Below are 21397 nucleotides of genomic sequence, written 5' to 3' on the forward strand. Positions count from 1 at the left end.
GAAATTTTTATATTTTTAGGATTGTTTAGTTACTAAGTTTGGTATTGAGAGTTTGTTTATTTGCCAAATGGATAAGATTTTTTTTTAATGAATATAATTTATAAATTTTGTTCATTGACATATCACAATTTTGGTTTATTTTGGTTTATGGTTTAGGATGGTCTCTTGCTTTTTTAAAAAGGATAACGCGGCGCAGCGATCCTTTCCACGAGATAGGTTCATCCAATGATATATATTAATGATAATGTTCATTTTAGACAGTCCAATATCAGCATCTAGATATAGGCAAATAAATAGTCCTTTGTATGAAAAAAATTAGACATTCAATTTTCAAAGATATATTGTTGAAATTTATTATTTAAGAATTATTTAAATTTATTTATTTGATTGACCGGTGTACATTGACTGATATAAACAAGTGTTTGGTAAGTCGAATATCAAATTTTATATTGAATGTTATAAAAAAGTGTTCAGTAAGTCAAATATCAAATTTGTTTACGGAAAGAGGAACTCTATACCAGTTCGGATTTTCTGTCCCGAACCTTCTCTGTCCCCATGTTCCATTGTCGATCGGACGGTTCAGATTATATTTCAAGGATGCCTTGCACATCACAAGGATACTGTACACATCTTAAAGATGTCATGATACCTTGAGATGTAATCTGGACCGTCCGATCGACAGTGGGATATGGGGACAGAGAGGATTCGGGACAGATATGGGGACAAAGAGGATTCGAGACAGAGAATCCAAACTAACTCTATACACAGTTACATAATAGACGTTCTGACTTTTCATGAGTTAGATCACAATTAAGAAGCGGTCAAAATTATTATATAGTTATTTTTTTAATTTATAAAACTAGGATATTTTCGAACATTGCATTTATATATCTAAATTTTAATAGAAAATTAATTGTAAAGCATTTTCAAAAGTATCATTAGTAAATTGTTATTTTTTTTCAATTATTTAAAAGTACGATTAGGTTTGAGTACAGAGAATTATATAATAATTTTGATCTAAATGATATATTTATTATAATTAGTTGTAAATTTTAAGTAGAAAATAGTTGTTTGATCAATCTATATAATTATTTTTTTATAGTTATTAAATTTATAATTTATCATTTTTAAAATTTAAAATTTATATTTTAGTTTAAAATGTTTTAAAATTTATAATAATTTGCCTTATATCATTTTAAAAATATATATTTGTATTTTGTTCATTTTTAATTGATAGTGGCAATTTTAACTTAAACCTTCCGTATCAATGGGATATTTGGATGTTTGTTTTTACTTTTTTTTAAAAAAAAAATAAACATGAAGTTATTTATTTCTAATTTAGAAGGGCAATTTTGATAAAGAAAACTATAAAGTGACGTGATTCCATCTTTTTAATTAAAAATAAAATTCTTTTTGCATTTAAAAAATCTATTAATGTTAAGGGAAACTTTAGATAGTGTGTAAGCCATTAATTTTTTAAAAAAAATTAATTCAGCACCATAATTTCTCAATAAAAAACAATAAAATTAATTTTTTTTAATCATATTGTCATTCAAATTGGAAGTCTGCTAATTTAATTTGATTTTTTCCCCTTCATTTTTCTATTTTGGTTTTTTATTCATGATAAATATTAAATAAAAAGGAAAATAAATATTTTTTCCCTATACGCATGGACGGCGAAGCATTAAGCACGTGGGGTTGGCCTATCTCGAAGACGTTGAGTGGGGCCCACCACCGTTCCCGTTGATTCCACGTGGCATATGGATCAGTGACCGTCGAGGCTATGGTCTCCACCATCACCACTCCCTTCTCCTCCTCGGCTCCCTCCTCCGCCGTCTCCTCCTCGTCGCCTACCCATGGCGCTCCTCTGCCAGCTACCTCACTTCTCCTTATGCTCCTCTTCCCTCGGCGGGAGCAGGAGCGATCGCTCGTCCTCGATTCGAGGTTCTGGCTGGCTCGTCCGACTCCCCAAGTGCTCTCCCCACGCGAGGAAGGCGATCGCGAGGAAAAATCTTATTAGGATCTCGGCAATGTCTAATGAGACTCCGTATAAGATGAATCTTAACGAGTACATGGTCACTCTGGATAGGCCGTTGGGCATCCGTTTCGCGCTCTCCACGGATGGAAGGATCTTCGTCCACTCGCTCATAAAAGGGGTATTATTCCGTTCTTTGTCTTGGATTTGCTCCATTGAGGCATAGGAAATCGCGTTCTTTCTTGTTTATCTGTGGTGGGATCTTGGGAACTGAAATAGTTTGAAGGCGATGATATCCTTCGGAATCTCAGACTATTTTTAAAAATCATTTTCCAAAAGCTACGTGTAGTCATTGATGTGATACGATGAATTACTTTCATTCGTTGCCTTTGTAAAATGGATTTTCTGTTCTTGTTTTCTTCTCTTTCCGGAGTTGTTTACCCTTGTTTTCCCTTTGAAGGGTAATGCAGAAAAATCACGAATAGTAATGGTTGGTGACGCATTGAAGAAGGCAAATGACGCGCAAGGTGGTGGATTCACTGAAATAAAGGACTTCAAGGATGCAGAGTATGATATCCTACCATCTGTTTGCGCTTCATTATTGTTGAGCTCTTTCTTGTGGTTTGGCATCAAATGAAACCAAATTGTCAGATATAGTTCTACGAGTATCAAAGCATACATAATGTTTCGGGACTTAGACCATAATTGGTGTACCACATGACATGAATTAAATCCTTTATAACACTGTATATCCTATTGTCTTCAAAGATTGAAACACCTTTGGGTTTGGTATAAAAAAGATACCAATTCAGCTGGATATACTTTTTATATACGTGCTTTTTTTGTTCAACTTCATGTACACTTAAAAACTTGGTTCACTTGCATGTTTTTACTAATAGATGAATATATTTTATCAAGAGATGGATTTATGTTATATTGAAACTTAACAGGGATAAAATAGATAATCACCTGATTTTCTTCATACTGTTTTAGTCACTAGAGAAATTTAGAATTGTGCATAATTTTTCTTTTGATATGAAAAGCATGTTTAGTTATTGATATCCTTGCAAAGATGCCTTTTAATTGGATCAACATCAAATTAGTTCATAGGTGCACAATATTTTTGTGAATCACAACCTAGTATCATAGGCCTGTTTTTAGCCCCACTTACAATTAGATAACTTATCCCCGCAAAGTAGATATGTCTAACTTGCTAGTGATTTGCGCTAGAAAAGCTAAAAGGGATTGAGAGGGCTTAAGAGAATAGTAAGTGAGGAGATTTTTTAGTTCTGAGAGTGATCACAAATGAAGATCAAGGAGACATTTATATGCATCTTCCTTATGAATAGACAGCTAGGATAATATTGATTCAATGGTGTACATTATGTGTCTAGAAATCTTGTAGAAAATATTTGATGCTGAGAGGATCCTATTGAAATATTTAGAATAATGGATCATGGGTCAAGATCATGGGCTAAGAGGGTGGGCTATTGAATTGAGAAGTTTTCTTGGGCTTGAAAATTGGTGGGTTGTGACACTAGTCCCTAAAATTTCACTTCAACGAGATGTAGGTAAACAAATTTAATGGAATAATGATTTGTGTCTTTATTTCATTTGTAAGCTAGAATTTTCATAGTCATCCTATTATATCAGAGTCATAATTCATGCTGTCTATACTACTGATTTTACTCACTTGACATTCTAACTGAAATAAAAAATTTCTTTCTGATATGGAAAGTTGAAGAATGGGCATCATCATCCTCTCTTTACTCTATTTTTTAATCTCATATGTAATATGAGAGCTTCAAAACAAATTGTTTGTGGATGACGAGCAAAATGGCTCTTTAATTTATATTTAAAATCCCTATGAATGTTCAGAGTATGAAGAACGTTTATCATACATTGAGTTACAAAACAGGCTAACGTTTCAATCTTTTAATGATGACCTCTTTCTGTTGATTGTCATTTTTCTTCCAGGATGATGCTCAAGACCAATAAAGGATCTTTTAGTCTTGTACTTGAAAGACCATTTTCTCCTTACCCAATTCAACATCTTCACCCAAGTGATGTTTACCATGCCTTGTTTAACAAAGGCCAAGTAGCATTTGCTACTTGGAATAAAAACGTCTTGGCAAAAGATCTGTATTCAGGTTCTGAGGCCAATGGGAAATCTGGCTTTGCCATATTCTCAGCAAAGTTTCTACAATCAGAAGGATGGATGCTTTTATCCAGTCAGGGATCTGTTAATTCCCTATTGCAGAGCAATAGCCACCCTTTAGCTAAACATGCCCATGAACTTATAAGTACTCTTTCTGAGGAAGAGCAGGGAGAATGGGCCTACGGTAGTTTTCCTCTCGAGGAATATATCAAAGCACTTGATCGAGCAAAAGGCGAGTTGTATTATAACCATTCACTTGGCATGCAGTTTAGCAGGGTAATAAAAAATGTTCAATACCATTTCTTTCACTGTTAAGTGGTCTCTTTGTTACTTGTTCCTCATTTATATAGATGCTTAATACCATTCCATGAATTTTACTGGTGCTCAATTACTGGTGACTTAAAGTTATAAAACCTAATTTTGGTGATTCATATAGAAACAGAAACAATGCATGGTTCACTTCTGAGTACTTGTTAAAATCAATAGTACTACATACCTTCTCAAGTATAAGAAGATGCTAGATGCAATTGTCAAACTCCATTCTTCTTCCAACAGGAGCATACCCATTATTCACCGTGAATCAGAAATTGAACAAATAGCGCTAGGCTACGCCCAAGGCATCATAGATCTATTTCCTTAAGTTTTTCCACAACGTATCCTATCAACATGTGAATGTAACCATCCATTCAGTTTAAACCATTAGCTAACAAAGATAGTCATGTTTCATTCTTAGCTGTGTCTGAGAAATCATACACATTCACCTTGACACATATGTATAAATTTGCTTGTCTCTAGAGATAAACAAATTGTCCTGTTATGACATTGTATAAAATTCAGGATTACTTTGAAATTTCTTGATAATGTAGAAACAGAAACAATGCAAAATTGATCTTTCTATAGCCAATTTGTGCCTTGACTTGCTAAATATCTAAAACCTAAGTCATGCAAAATTGATCTTTGAAAGATTCATAAGTGAAAAATACATTCTTTTGGTCTTCTATAAAGTCAATTACAACTATTTGACCATAATATCATGTGTATAGAGCTTATGGACTGTAAATGCCATGTAGCCAGCCCCAAATAGTTAGGGTAATCTATAAGATTTATGGAACTTCATATGCTTACAGCTACACTTAGATATTGAGATACCTCAAAAAAAAAAGTGCATTCTATTTTTATAATGATAAAAATTAAAATTACAAACAATTTAGCATCAATCATTTAATTTGGCATCTCAAACATCAAGGTCCTTGTTTCTGATATTCATTGCTGAATATGTGATCGGTTCTACCTTTGTCCAGATTACAGATAGTATATACGTTGGTTCATGCATACAAACAGAAAAGGATGTGCAGGCACTGGCAAAAATTGTAAGTAATATTTCCTTGATTTGTTTTTTAACTTGTCATTCATTTAGTGCTAATTGTCTATATGTTACCATCATAACTTGGAAATTCTATGCCTTTACAAAATTTGTTTTAGTAGAATAAAAAATTGAACAAAACAATAATCTTTCAGAAGTTAATTCCACACATCATGATCATAATCATAACTGCCAATGCTCACTAACTTCTTGAAACATTAGGAGTATTGAATTAAAAAAAGGCAACCCAGTGCATGAAGCTCCCGCCAATGTTGGGAGCCCGTGACTTCTAGGTCACACAGCAACAATTTTACTGTTGTGCCAAGGCTCCCCATCATTAAGGGTATTGAAATGAACATAGTAAATATTTACAGACATACTTGATGGAAACTTCTCAGTAATATATACAACCCCACCAATAATAAACTATCGCTGATTACATTTTTATGACCTAATACTTGTTTTATACCAACAAACATTTCCAAGCCTTGCTTGGGGGAAGCTGGTCAATTCTCGTCTGGATGATACTAAGTAATATAGCATTGTTCTTGACTTGCCAGACAAACCGAGTTTGTCATGACCAAGTGAAGTCTCTCAATCATTAGTTTCTTTGAATATGTTTAGGTGGTATATCAATTTACATTGGTGAAATAGGCCATCTGAAGAACTGATAATGAATTTTAACTATGAAGTGTTACTTGACATTTAGAAAACTAAGTGTTTTCTTGTTCATAACTCACAGAATATGTTGCTTGCATTAGGCTAGCAACATCATCTTATTGTTTGCATAAGCATATCATTTCCTTTAGTCATTTGGGAGTCTAGGGTGAATCAATGTTTTTTTTCTTAATAGTGTTGCTCACAGAATATGTTGTTTGCATCAGACCATCAACATCATTTATTGTTGCCAAGGTTCAAAATCTCAAGCCATGCCAAAGTTTCGATCTTTGATGGGAAGATATTGTTCCAGTATTATGTCGATATTTCGATGCATGATGCCGGTGATGAATTAAAGTTGAAGGAGACGAAGCATAAGAAGGAGAGCATGGTTTTAAATCTTGTATCTACCGTGCGAAACAGTCGAAACATATCATTTTGATAAATTATCAAAATTGGATATCACTCAGTACAAACAATGTCTCCATCCTACACTTCATCTCCTTCCTTCAACCTAATTTGGCTGACACCATACATCGGAGCATCAACACAATACTAGAATAATATCTTTCTAGTCCAAGACTAAAACTATGGTACAATTTGAGATTTTGAACCTCGATGCCAAGTGGTATCGAGTTTTAATGATTTACTAGAATGATATGTTTTGATCCTTTCGCTGGACATGCTACGAGATTTCAAACCGTGTTGTTTGCATAAGCGTATCATTTCCTGTAGTCATTTAGCAATTCTTAATAGTGTTGCTCATAGAATATGTTATTTGCATTAGACCATGAACATCATCTTATTGTTTGCATAGATGTACCATTTCATGCAATATCATTCATAAGTGGAGCCTTGACACAATGGTAAAATTGTTGTTGTGTAACCTGGTGGTCACGGGTTCGAGTCGTAGAAACAGTCTCTTGCAATGCAGGATAAGGTTACATTCAATAGACTCATCCCCACGACTCGCATTCACAGAACTTCATGCACCGGGCTGCCTTTTTTAGTCTAGGTGAATCTTCTAGGATGCTAGTAAGCTTAACAATCTATATTACAAGATGTTTATCAAACCATGTCCGGAATTATACTTTATTTTGTCAAGTCCAAGTTGACATTTAATTTTTATCCTTAGTTTAAGTTGATGTTAAATTCAATTTAAAGAAATAAATGTCATCCTGTGTTTGTGTTACATGTGCTAATGTAGAATTTTGTTGCAAGTCCATCCAAGCATAATGAGTTTACTTTCCTAGTTAGTTGATAATTATATAGATTTCTTCATTGATAAAGTGATTAAATGCTGTAAATTAAATATTTCCCTGTTGATCTGGTGTTTTGTTCCATAACATTATTGTTTAGGAGATCACCCAATGACAAACAAATTAGGATCGTTGCCAGGATAGTCTATTTGATTTTTTTTTAAAAAAAAGATGAACAATCAAATTGTTATATATGAAAGATGAAATTAGGTACACAAGGAGCAGAGTATTTTTTTGTAACGGGGTTTCGAAATCCATGATGCAAGGTTCTGGCTGTCAATAATAGGGTTCCAATCTGGTTCATTCAGATAAAGTAAGCTTTTGCATTCAATTAATAAAAAATAAACATTAATTGGGGTGTAATTCACATGGGCCAAACCTTGTGAATACTTTTAAAACAAACTATGAGGATATCAGTTTATCGTATTCAGTTTGGTTTTGCATAGTAGTGTTAGAAACTCAGGAAAAGTGTATTTGGGTGGGGAAGTGTCTTCAAGGACATCTTGATTTCATGGACACTAATGCAAACACTGTTTTCCTATACGGATCTTCTGAGGGTTATATTCAGATACACAGGGATGAGATAAAAGGGCTCTGTGTAGGACCACCAGTAGAGGTGCATGAGCATGATGACTGGAGATCTAATTCTCTTTTTGGAATGTTAGGCCTGCACTGTCTGGCCCTTTTGTTTAGTTCTTTTGAGATGAGACGTATAACTTGTTATTATTATTATTATTATTATTATTTTAATTTCTGCTGTTTATCTTTGATTATTCTTCTACCATGATTCATCTTTCTATTTGAATTGCCAAAAACCATAGGTTGTCTTGTTTATCGAGAATCTTGTTTTTGCTGACATAAGCTCTGCATGGATTATTTTGTTCATCATAATGCTTTGTTATATTGGTTTCTTTCATCTGAAATACTTTCTATTCAAACAATTTGGGGGTGTTTGCATGTGCATTTGGGCAACATTACTAATAAGAGAGGCCCTGGCAGCCAAGGCTATTGCCAGTGCTTGAGTTTTGCTGCTCCGCTACCTAGGCACTTTAGGTGGATATTTTTTTTTTTTAATTTACAATAAATAATAATATTTGGATGCCTCCTCAGGGCATCACTGCTGTTCTAAATTTCCAAAGTGACATTGAGCGTGCTAATTGGGGAATCAATTCAGCATCCATCAATGACTTCTGTCGTCAAAACAACATATTAATGGTTAACTATCCTATAAGGTACGTGCTAAGTTAGCATCCTTATCAACTTTAAACCTTCATGTGATTTGGTCTCCTCCCACTAAGAGTTTTTATGTCTGAATGCATATGATATGTATAAACATGAACAAGTGACGATGTAAAGAGTTTCAACTTCGATATTTTACTTAAACATTTTAACATCTTTCGTTACTCTCAGCAATCTGTTACAGCATGATGCTTTGTTAGACTAATCTGTGCATTTAGGAAGGTTTTAAAAAAGTTTAGAGGTTTTTAACCTTTTATTTTATTCCCCTAAGTCTTTGATGTATTTTGTGTGACATTTCGCAGAGAAGTGGACTCTCTAGACCTGAGAAAGAAACTTCCATTCTGCGTAGGTCTTTTACTAAGACTTCTGAGGAAAAACTTCCGAATATTTGTTACATGTACGACAGGATTTGACAGATCACCAGCCTGTGTGATTGCCTATTTACACTGGATTCAAGATACTGCTCTCCATGCTGCACATAACTTTGTCACCGGATTGCACCCATGCAGACCTGATAGGTAAATATTTGGAAAACTACCATTCCAATGAATTCTCTTTTTTCAGTTGTCGTTTTAAAGGATTCAAACTAAAGATTATGAATAAGAATTTGGCAGCAATTCAGCATCATGCACTCCAGTTGCTTATGTATCTAATGTATTTCTGTCTGTTGTGATTCTAAAGCCTTATACATGTTACGTTTGATTCCAGAGCAGCAATTGTTTGGGCCACTTGGGATCTTATTGCAATGGTAGAAAATGGAAATCAAGGAGGACCTCCCACACATGCTGTCAATTTTGTATGGAGCAATGGGTGTGGTGAGGTAGGCCACTTCTCGGCATGAGCGGCAGACATTTCCTTCATATGTACCTGTATTTTTCTTAATTATTATGTGGAATGAACTATAACTCTGCTTAATTTCCCCAATTCAAACATAAATTGATTGCAGGGTGATGAGGTGTGCTTGGTTGGGGACTTCACTAACAATTGGAAAGATAATATTAAGGCTGTTTACAAGGGTGGATCAAAATTTGAAGTTGAACATAGACTTCGACATGGAAAGTATGTTTCATGTTCTTTATTAATTGAGTATTTTGTTCCTTGATGAGTGCTCTTGTAGGCACTGGCACACAACCTTTGAAAAATCTGTTTCATGTTTCATGCTCGATCTCGACGACAACGTAAAAATCTAAATCTGATTCTATAAAATAACAGAAAAATTATTAGACAATAATTTCATCAAATTAAATATGGAAAATTTATGTAAATAAAAAGATGAAGAAGATAAAATCCAGATCTAAGAAAATTGTGCTAAGGCAAGATTCTGATCTTTCATGCAGGATATTGTAGAACTATTACCCCAAGATACAATGGTGACAGCCTCTCTGCTGACATCAAGTAGAAATAAATTGTGCTTGTCCATATTAAACTGGATAGATAATTAGATAATATTCATCCATTATTAGAATAAAATCTAAACCTTATCTATCCAATTAATTTGATAAAATTATTTCAAAAAAATAAACATTAAATTCAAAAATAAATATAATGAAAACTTTTGAGTTTCAGAAAGCTAATATTTTATGACTACGATACCCATATATTTTTGCCTCTTTGTTTTTTACTTGAAATGTTCAATTGCTTGATAAGTTGTGTTTTCTCAGATATCATTATAAGTTCATTGTTAATGGACAATGGAGACACTCAACAGCATTGCCTGTCGAATCTGATGAACGTGGGAATGTTAACAATGTCATCAGGGTTGGCGACGTAGCTAGGATCAGACCTTCTCCTTTGCACCTACAGATCAAGGTAGTCTTCATGCAGGATTTTCTTGGGCTTTAACCGTCCGAATGCTCTTAGTTATCATCTGTTTCTTTTCTTTATGAGCACTTTAATGCATATAATTTTTATATGGTGCATAGATTCAGTTCCTTGTTGCAAGGGGTTAAGCACTTTTGTAGCTCCATTCATCTATGTTAAAGTTAATCAAAACAGAAATTGGAATACTTCCTCAGCTACTTCTTCATGTCGTCGATGATAAAATTTGCAGGATCGGACAACCGTTAAGGTAATTGAAAGATCGTTGACAGAGGACGAGCGGTTCATGCTGGCATTTGCAGCAAGGCGCATTGCATTCTCCATTTGCCCTATTACACTTGCTCCCAAGTAAATACACGACTCTTCATGGTTATATATATAAAGAACACCGAGTTTTAAAGGATTGTTTACTGCTTGTTCCACCAATAAATACGGTAGGCTTCTGGCCTTCCTTTTCCTTAAAAGGATATAGCTAGAGTGTATGCTTCATAACTTTTCCCTTTTTATCATACTCGCAAATGCCCAAACAGGGTCAATATGGTGAACTCTTTTTTGAATGGCCAAGTCAATTTGATTGATCCTATTAACTTGATTCAATTGTATAGATTATTTAACCTGGGCAGCCAACTGATATGACTAAATTTGATAGTCAAGTGATTCATATTTTTTTACATGTGATTTTTGGATGAGAACAATATTTTTATTTTTATTTTTATTTTTATTTTTATTTTTATTTTTATTTTTTTACTTTTCCTTCTCAAATAAGTTAAACTTTGTTGTTTTTTTTACAATTTTTTGTTGTAAACGATAAGAAATATCTCCTAAAGTCCACATCTTTTGCTCTCATATTTTTTCTTATAATTTTAAAGATAAATACATAGTAATAATCTCTTCTGTAATATGTAATGTTGGCTTAATGACAACGAGACAACTCGGATGCATACATGGAGACAACAGAGTGCATATTACTAATAATGTCCTAACCATGTCGTAAAGATGAGCACACTCTTGGCCACTCCACCCTATATATACATATACAATCTCTACACTTCAAACTCATCCAAATATTTTTTTTTATTGTTCACAACTTCCTTTTAATCTGCATGTCTAACCAAAATTTTCTCAGCAACTTCTTCCAGTGCCATCTCGACTAAAAATCCGGAGTCTTCTGCTCAAATGGACGACTATTCGGGATCGATCATCCATCCAGCAACTACACCTTTCTTTGTTACCACTTTTCAATCTCATTGTGCTTACTATTATGATACTATCTATCTAAAAAAAGTTATTAGATAGCCATTAACTTAATCAACATAGATAAATTATATATAATGCTTGGTTGTAAAATTTAAGTGGAAAAAAAAAACTGAAACTGGTTCTAGAATATTTCGTAGCACACATATGATTCTATGCTTACATATTATATTATACATATTATTATAATAAAAATGTATCCACCATAAAGCTAAGAATGGGATATGAAGCAGCAGGCGCCACAAAGGGCATGGTTGGTTACGAGGGCCGAAGCTATCGGGAAACCTCATCCCCAGCAAGTGGCGGAGCGGCCAACGACGCCGTCCAGCCACATCTCACCTCACCTCATCATCCTCATTCTCCACAATAATCCTTGTGATATTATTTGTCGCCGCGACGCCGTCGACGCTGTATATAATGCCCCGCCCGTCACTCCGATTGCCGCACAATGTCGACCGCCGCGCTTCACAGTCCACTCCTCCTCGTCTCCGCCACTAACAACAAGATCACTTCATCCTCCTCCTCCTCCTCTGTCGTCCTCTGCAACCTTAACAACAACCCCAGCGCCAAAAAGGCAGTTTCTTCTTCTTCTTCTCCTTTGCCTTCATTTCCTCGTCTCATCAGGAACTCTCCGGTGTTCGCCGCCCCCGCAACCGCCACGCTGGTAATGAATCAGTGCTTTTAGAGCCGGATCGGCTAGCTACTTCAACTGTTCAAAATTTTAGTAAGTCTCGGAAGAGACAAACACCGTACTGCTAGTTACGTTAAAGAGATGCATTCAAGATTGAATAATGCCAAAAATAAATAAATAATAATAATAATAATAATAAAATAATTAACAATTGGAGCAATTTTCTACGAGATTTCGTTTCATAAAACTCGCTAAAATGATAGATCGGAGCTCCAAATTAGGCAACCGCAAGCAATCTTGTGGTAAAAAAAAAAAGAGGATAATAAAACACCTTATAAATTCATTCTCCAAACTCGCAGGAGATGGAGGCCATCGAGCGCATAAAATCCGGATTCGAGCAGTTCAAGAACGAGGTCTACGAGTAAGTCCCAGTTCATCTCTCTCTCTCTATCTCTATCTCTTTTGCATAGGCAGCGGTAGTTAATTATTCATCTGCTGCATGCAGCAAGAAGGCTGATCTGTTTGGCGAGCTCAAGGAAGGGCAGAGCCCCAAGGTTTAATTAATTTGCCGATCTTATCAAATTAACTCTGGTCAGTTTAAATTCGTACGTGAATCTCCGATCGACCTAACGATCTAGGGCGGATAACGGCACTGTGCAGTTCATGGTTTTCGCGTGCGCCGACTCGCGCGTGTGCCCGTCGGTGGTGCTCAATTTCCAGCCCGGCGAAGCCTTCACCATCCGCAACATCGCCAACATGGTCCCTCCCTACGACCAAGTAAGTAACCTTCTTAAAATATTATATAATTTTCTCCTCCGGCCGTACGTACGTCTCTCCGATCGTGCTTATTATAATACGCGCGTGCTTTGGTCGCTCTGCTGCAGGTGAAGTACGCCGGAGTCGGGTCAGCCATTGAGTATGCCGTCATCCATCTCAAGGTCTGCACTCTGTTAATTAATTAATTAATCTTATTATTTTATTAATAATTACTAATTAAGTACAAAATTAATAATTTCTGCCAACACATCAATTAGTAATCTAGAATTCAAGAACCGTATTATTAAAAAAAATTTATTAATTAATCAAGGATCTAGAGTTCAAGATTTGTTATTGAGAATTTTTTTTATTAATCAATTAGAAATCTAGAATTTTCTTTACTCTTACATCTTAGAATTGACAACACGAACAGAGAAATTTTTATAAATATATTGGGCCGACTGTAATATGAAACATATTTTTCTTGATTTTTTTTTGCTAAGATCAAGAATAATGTTATTTATTGCCCCACCTAATATAAGGTGTCTAGCTCAAATAATGCGTGTGCATGGGAGAAATTGCACGTTCCGTATTGATCAAAGAGGGGAGAGTTTCCTTACAAACAATTTGAGCTTAAAATTGATCGTTATTCCTGTACAATTTGAACTATTTATAAAATATTAGCCATCAAATTTTAGATATTTTGGAATACTTTTATTTGTCTTTCCTTTCTATTCATCATTCTTTTTCCATTTAATCAAATAAAAATGAGCAATTCCAATTCTATAAGGTTGAATAAAAATTTGATTGACCATCTATTAGAATATATATATATATATATCGAGTATGATCCGGTGATGATCGATGTTGTGCAGGTGCAAAACATATTGGTGATCGGCCACAGCCGGTGCGGAGGAATCAAAGGGCTCATGTCCCTCAAGGAAGACGGCTCCACCAGCACGTAAGGAACTTGAGTACGTACGTACTTCATGTTAATTATTCGTTGCCTGCTCGTCTGATCGATCGATCGTCTTGGACAGCGCCTTCATTGAGGACTGGGTGAAGATCGGCTTGCCGGCGATGAAGAAGGTGAAGGCGGATCACTCTCACCTGCCGTTCGACGAGCAGTGCACCAAGTGCGAGAAGGTACCATCCTCGCCTCTTTCAATTCCCCTTTAATTAATTCAACAACTAGCCCGAAACTGACTGGACCTCACCGAGTTCAGGAGGCTGTGAACGTGTCCCTGGCCAACCTCAAGACCTACCCCTTCGTCACGGAGGGCCTGGAGAAGAAGAGCTTGAAGTTGATCGGTGCACACTACGACTTCGTTACTGGCAGCTTCGAGACGTGGGATCCCTAAACCCTAATTAATTAAACTGTAAACCTGAGAATTGTATCTACGTTATCTGAATGCTCCTTAAGGATAAGATCAGCATGCATCTTGGCTGATCATGTGGTATATATATATATCTGTGCAACAGGCGCACTTTCATGTACCTGTCGACAAGGAATTAAAAATATAATCTAAATATGTTTTTGTTAATTAGCTGAATGGAATAGTTTGCATGAATTCAACTTCACAAGACATAATTAAATACAAAACACTTGCTTTTTATTTTGATTGGAGAGGTGAGTATCAAGTTCTTCGTTAATTGTTCATCATTCTTCCCTTTTTCAAAAACTTTCTTAACTTCTCCTCTAGAGATAGGTAGCACCTTCTTCGTACCATCAAACATTACAATAGGTATAAGACATCAAATTCTTTTGTCTAGAAATATTATTGATATAAGAAGTGATAGTATTTTAGGTCCATCTCGATTTTTGCTAATCTCTGAGGCCACTCTTGTTGATTTTTTCAATGCATCATCTAATCAAGAGAATAATTTACTTTCTTCCTCTGATATGTTAGTTATCGCATCTTCACATTCTCAGTCTAGTCCCTCGCCTTCTTCAACAAATGACTCTAATTAACGAGGATGTTCCTCTGTGCACACTTCCTTTAAGTGATTTCTATGTATGATATTGCCTACCAGTAGGCACCTGGTACCCTCGTCTACGGTCTCTAGTGATATTCTCAAAATCTTTTGGACCAACATGTTTTACACAGACAATTAAGGATTCCAATTGGCATATAACTACATAATTTGATGTTCTCATTCACAATAAGACCTGGTGCTTAGTTCCTTGCATTGCCTCCATGAATGTTGTGGACTCCAAATAGGTCATATGCTTCAACTATCGTGTTAGTGACTCTTTTGAACGGTATAAAACTCGTCTTATGATAAAAGGATTCAATCAACAATAACTATTGACTTTAATAATACATTCAGTCTAGTTATTATAATTACAATCATCATATTATTGTTATCTATAGCTGTTAGCTCCTATTGGCTTGGTTGATACAATGATTAAATATTTTCAATACCTTCTTTTATGATCATCTTGAGAAAATTGTATTTATGAAGCGGCCGTAAAAGTTCATTCATCAACAACTTTCAACACATGTTCATCAACCAAAGAAATTTTTGTATAGTTTTTGACAAGTCCTTCGTGCATGATTTTATTGTCTATCCACTTGACTACACACTCAAGGGTTCTCTAATTCAAAAATTGACTCCTCAAAAATTAGATACCCTAACTAATAATTTAGATGTTTGCGTAAAAACTAAAAAGATCTAATGAAATGTAATAATTAAAGGCCGCAGGTTAAAATCATGTTAAAATAGCAATTGATTTAAAATTTCGCTAATTTAATGACTGAATATAAATTCAACCGCTAAATATTAAGTTGTAGTTATGCTAAAATAGTGGTTGATTTAAATTTTTCATAGCTAAATATTAAGTTGCAGTAATGCTAAAATAGCAACTGATATAAATTTTTTGTTACTGAATTAGTGATCTAATTTAAATTTGATGGTTAATTTAGTGATCAATATTTATATGTTGTCGCTACTTTTAACGACCGATTAAAATATGTTATTGGCAATTGATATTAAAATCAATTACTAAATTAGCAAACAATATATTAAATTTAACGACGGAATATAATATATTAATTGTTAAAATTAGCAATTGAATTAAAATCGATTACTCAAAAACTGACCATTTCAACTAATTAGTGATCGAATAATATTCCATCGTAAAAAATGACCATTTTCTTATAGTGAATGTTGACTATATCATATTCTCCTTATTTATATGGATGATATTCTTTTAACCAGTAATGATTTTTTTTTAAGGCAAATCATATGCATTCATTAACACCCTGTTTGGAAACAATTTAAGTGAAGAAATTAAATTGAATTCCATTAAGAATTGAATTATGGCAGAAATTGAATTCAATTCCTATATTTGGAATGGATTAGTGAATAATAGAATTGAATTGAATTCCTTAATTTGGAATCTATTTGAATTGAATTCCATTCTTATATATGTACCATTTTATCCTCATAACTAATCATTTAATAATCAAGTTAAGTATTAGAGAATAGGAAGAAGGGATCGCACAGTTAAGACAGCAGTATGAAGAAGGTGGCGCACGGGAGAAACGGTGCAAGGAGAAGTTTTCGACACAAGGAGAAACGGCGGGAGAAAACAAGAGAGTTGGCAGATGGAAAAAAGGGTTTTAAGTTAAAAGGGTAATTAAGTAATTTCAGTTGTTCATGGTAAATCCCTATCCAAATCTGACCATTTGAGGTCTGATTTACTATTCACGTTTTGAATGAAATTGGAATTGAATTCCATATCAAATCCATCTAAAAAATTCATTCCAAACTATGGAATTGAATTCCAATTACCATAGGAATTCAATTCCATAGGATTCCAAACAGGGTGTAAAGAGAAAGCATCTTGTCTTTAGATACAACTTAATATAAACCAACTAGGATAAGAACATTTCCGGTATTCAAATGACGAGGAAGAAAGGAAAACTTTCTGGTCAATAAGTGAGCAACACTATTAGCTGACCTTCTCATATAAGCACAGGAAATAAAATTTGGGGTAGTAAGTAAACAATTTAATTTCCATATCTAGTGCACCATCGGACCTAGATCCCCTACAAGTTGTGTTACTACTTGAACCACCTGTAGGGAGTTCGAATAGATATAAATATTTTGAATACCCAAGCGAGCATATAAGTACATTCTATAGTGAATCGTTATCAACTCTGTACCCTTCACTGACCCGAGTCCCGAAGAGCATCCGCCTTAGCACCCAAAACCTTTCCATGCGAATCTGGAAGAATTGCTCCAACACTAAAAAGGTTCGTGACCTCATCATAGTCTGCATCCACATCTGGCCGAACCTGGTTAGAATCAAGAGGTTTCCAAACCTATTATGAGTTTACCTTCATCAAAAAGGTATAATACCTCTCTGGCCTGTTTGTTGGATAGTAAAGTTGCTAGAGGAGGAATGAATAGCGTTCATCGAAAATCACAAGTTAAAACGAGTTGCACAGTGAAAAAAGGAAACAAACAACACAACGCTAACAATGCCAAGTTTTACTTGATTCAGAGCCTATAATGACTCCTACTCCAAGGTCCACGATCATTGATCGCTTTCGTTGGACAATTTACTAATAGTTTGAAAAGATACAATAATGAAGTACAAGAACTATATATGAAAAGTTACGGACAATAGAGAAAACTAAGCAAAGCTTGATGTCTGATTGTCGGTGGAGTGTTACAGCGTCGTAGGAGCCTTTCTGAAGTACTATGCAGGAAGGAAAGCCATAGCAGATGATATTTTGAAGTTGCTAGTTGAAAGCCCTTATATAGGTCCATTCCGGGCACCTGAACCATGTTGACATAGCAAGCTCTCATTGAAACTTAATCAAAGAAGTTTTATCTAACTTTGAGCCCCCAGACCCCCTACGGGCGCCTGGTCCGTTAATATGGGCTCGGCCAGTTGACGCACTCCAACTCAGCTTCGGGATAAAATTTCTAGTTCGGGCTCCTGGACCAACTCCGAGCGCTCGAACCGCTCGGGCGAGGCTATCTGGGCGCCCAGATCCCTTCCGGGAGCACGGAAGGGCCCCTTTTTTACACTTCTCTTTCATGCAAAAAAAAGTTAGTCCAAACAAATAAAAATATGTTTATCCTGTAAACAGAATTAGCACAATATAATAAAATAAGAGTGGTAATTAGATCTTGTCTCCTTGAGACCAAGATCTAGTCAAGGTCCCAACTTAGGTTTTCCAAATGGACCTAAGTTGGACTGACTCTTACAGTTCCCTTAACTGGGAACGCGCCCTCACTGGATTTCTCCTCCAGTTGCTTACCTCTGTTGGTCCCATTGCGGCCGACTAGAGAGGATGAATAGCCCTGAAAATAAACAAATACCTTTTCTCGAACTTTCAACTAAGTTAGAAAAATACTTGTTTAATAACAGAAAATAAATTCATAAAATAAAGAGAGAGGCAAGAAAGATTTACTTGGTTTCCAATCACAAGATTGCTAATTCAAGGAAAGTGAAGCTCACTATGAAGATCTTCTTTAGGCAGAATAGCCTCTTATAACGTTGACAGCTCACACAGTAATAGAACATAAAGAGAACTCATTTACAAGTGTTTTTCAAACTTAGTCCAAAGTTCAAGAAAAGATATTCGTTTATTTTCAGGGTTATTCCCCCCCCCCCCCCCCCCCTCTAGCCGACCGCCAGGGGACCAAGAATTGGTATCAAAGTAAGGACGCTTCAGAAGGACAAACTGTCGATCGAAGCAAAGAAATCGATGGTCGGACTAAGTCTCATCCCACCAAAGTTCAAGGGGGGAGTTCGCACACTAGAAACGTCGAATGGAGGTATTCCTAAAAATTGATTTCAAAATACTTTTAATAATCAAGTATGATTTTGTAGTTCCTAAGGATCAACAAGGAGTGGAGAAAAAAGAGTACCTTTGGATGAAGAAGGAGCAGATCGACATCGTAGCCAACAACCTCCACTTACCAACTGCAGTCGCTTAACTTTCCTTTGACCCACCACGTCTTCCCTCCAGTTGTCAGGTCCCGCGGACCTAACTAGACTTCGGCCGGTTGTTAGATCCCGCGAACCCAAATGGTCTTCCCGCCAAATATCGAGTCCTGCGGACCTATCTGGACTTCACACCAACTATCGGGTCCCACAGACCTAGCTGGATTTAAGTATGGTGTCAGGCCCTCCAATGTTAGAACTTTCGAGCCGTAAAAATCACTTTTTGCGTTGCGGAAACCTCGAAGCTAGCCACGGATCCGTGCGAAGATAAATAAAAATATTCATGTACATGTTTATCTACATTAGATCTACCTTAGATCTACATGAAAAGGAAGTATTACCCTTGTCGCGATGCCCTTCGCTTATCCCGCTCGTCCAAATGGTTGTCGGATCTCGTAGAGTGTCAAGTGTACACTCCTCTACACGTATCCACACGGACAAAAGGTGGAGAGAACCACTTAGAGTGTGCTAGCACTCTTGAGAGGTCTTGGCAATGGAGGAGGAGAGAAAAGAAAGAGAGGAAGAAGAAGAGACCTTGAATAATCACCCCTTCTCATTCAATCAATGTGGCCGACCACTTATTAGAGCACTTTATACCTCCATATAATACCAAGAGTCATGGCTCTTGGTCTTCCTCATGAGGTGGCACACAATGATATAACCTTGATGATGTGGAACATCATCATTGGTCGGCCCATGCCAAGTCACAATGAGGTGGGATTTAGTCAAGTCAAACTTGACCTTTCATCTTCCCTCTCAAGTCAAGTCAAACTTGACCTCTTATCTCCCATGGTTGATCAAATCTACCCTTTAATTCAAATCAATTTAAATCAAACTTGACCTCTTTTCACAGCGCTGCTCCCGCACTGTTTCGCCTGCAATCGCGTCGAGCCGCAAGGCACCGAGGCGGAGGAAGGGCGTGGCAGCATGAAAAGAGTTGTAGCCTTAGAAAAGGACAGCAAGATCGACAGCTGCAAGGACGACCCCGACTTCTCCCACCGCCTCGTCAGCAACTACACATTCGACGAGGTGGAGGCGCTCACTGAGGAGATCGAAGAGGAGGGCCAAACACTCGAAGAAGTCCGGTGGATCAAGGAGCTCCTCTCCCACCATCAGGATGAGGTTTATTCCTGCCCTCTTCTAATGCACTAAAACTCGAACCTTTCTATGCTTGATGTGCTTTCTTCTGCTTTTGCAGTCCGATAACATCTTGTTCGAGTCACTGAGGAGGCTTCAGCTAATGGAACTCACCGTTGATGTCCTCAAGGTGCAGATTCAGTGTGCTATTTGCTTCATCTTGGATTCATAAACCTGATATTGATCGATTACTCTCCTCAAACTTTCCTTTGAAACACAGGCGACCGAGATTGGAAGCTAAGGGTTGTTAATCTTTTGCGAAAGCATGCTTCGAAGCAAATTCGCCACATAGTGCGAACTCTCATCGAGTAAGTGCCTTTTGCTTTCTCAATGGAAATGATACACAGGGTATAAAGATTGAAGTTTCAGTAGAATTTGATGCAGTCCAGTGATCTTGATGTAAATCATGTAATTCAAATCAATTTAAGTGGGTCAAGTTAAGTCAAACTTGACTCACTTGGACTTTCCTTTGTCTAACTGTAGTTAGGACTTTCTTTGTCAGCGTGTGGTCCTCCTTGATCTACTTAGACTTTCCTTGTCAATGTACAATCCTCCTTAACTCATTTGGACTTTTCTTTGCCTAGCCGTAGTTAGGACTTTCCTTGCTAATGTGTTGTCCTCCTTAACCCACTTAGACTTTCCTTTGCCAACATGTGATCCTCCTTGATCCATTTGGACTTTCCTTTACTCAACCCTCGAGTTAAGACTTGCCTTACCTAACCTCTGAGTTAGGACTTTACCAGTCAAGTACTGGTCTTCCATGACCTACTTGACTTCTCTCCCATATGTCCCACAATATCTTGTCCAAACATGTTATCCACAATATATTGTATAAATATCGAAACTCAAGCTCAAATCAACTCCAGCTTAGTCAAACTGGTCAACCTTGACCCCAGGGAGCGATTGCACCACCAATTCTTTTATTAAATTATTACAAAATACATTTTAATTTAAAAAAGAAAAGTATATTTACCTCAAGGAAATATTCCAATAATTTTTTTTTTTTGCCAATTATAATCTTATACTAAATATGGAAGCATGTAGCTGTGAGCCCTGCTAGAGGCCCATAAAGCCCAATCCACAATAAAGCCTAATTGACCTATAACTACAATCACGCATCGCCGTCTATTTCGCATTGGACGTTCGAGATTGCCAGAGGCATTCACGTTGGTTTCGTCAAGA

At 36.2% G+C, this 21397-nt stretch overlaps 2 protein-coding genes and 1 long non-coding RNA gene across 3 annotated transcripts; all 3 read left to right on the forward strand.

Moving 5' to 3' along the window:
- The first annotated feature begins 1780 nt into the window (after positions 1–1780).
- LOC122002611 (phosphoglucan phosphatase LSF1, chloroplastic-like) lies at positions 1781–11140 on the forward strand. Its single transcript, XM_042557838.1, has 10 exons — positions 1781–2156; positions 2436–2542; positions 3953–4409; positions 5435–5503; positions 8523–8644; positions 8954–9169; positions 9360–9471; positions 9598–9710; positions 10313–10460; positions 10702–11140. The coding sequence occupies exons 1-10, from the start codon at positions 1857–1859 to the stop codon at positions 10819–10821; spliced, it is 1764 nt and encodes a 587-aa protein (XP_042413772.1). The 5' UTR covers positions 1781–1856; the 3' UTR covers positions 10822–11140.
- A 1005-nt stretch (positions 11141–12145) lies between these two features.
- LOC122002612 (carbonic anhydrase 2-like) lies at positions 12146–14654 on the forward strand. Its single transcript, XM_042557839.1, has 8 exons — positions 12146–12387; positions 12714–12775; positions 12860–12908; positions 13015–13131; positions 13239–13292; positions 13986–14071; positions 14151–14256; positions 14337–14654. The coding sequence occupies exons 1-8, from the start codon at positions 12172–12174 to the stop codon at positions 14469–14471; spliced, it is 825 nt and encodes a 274-aa protein (XP_042413773.1). The 5' UTR covers positions 12146–12171; the 3' UTR covers positions 14472–14654.
- A 5445-nt stretch (positions 14655–20099) lies between these two features.
- Positions 20100–20453, forward strand: LOC122000514. Its single transcript, XR_006117158.1, has 3 exons — positions 20100–20200; positions 20277–20345; positions 20436–20453. It is a non-coding gene; the product is annotated as an uncharacterized LOC122000514 (long non-coding RNA).
- Positions 20454–21397: the final 944 nt, after the last annotated feature.

This window comes from Zingiber officinale, chromosome 7A (assembly GCF_018446385.1).
Source record: "Zingiber officinale cultivar Zhangliang chromosome 7A, Zo_v1.1, whole genome shotgun sequence".
In the NCBI taxonomy this organism is placed as follows: Eukaryota; Viridiplantae; Streptophyta; class Magnoliopsida; order Zingiberales; family Zingiberaceae; genus Zingiber; species Zingiber officinale.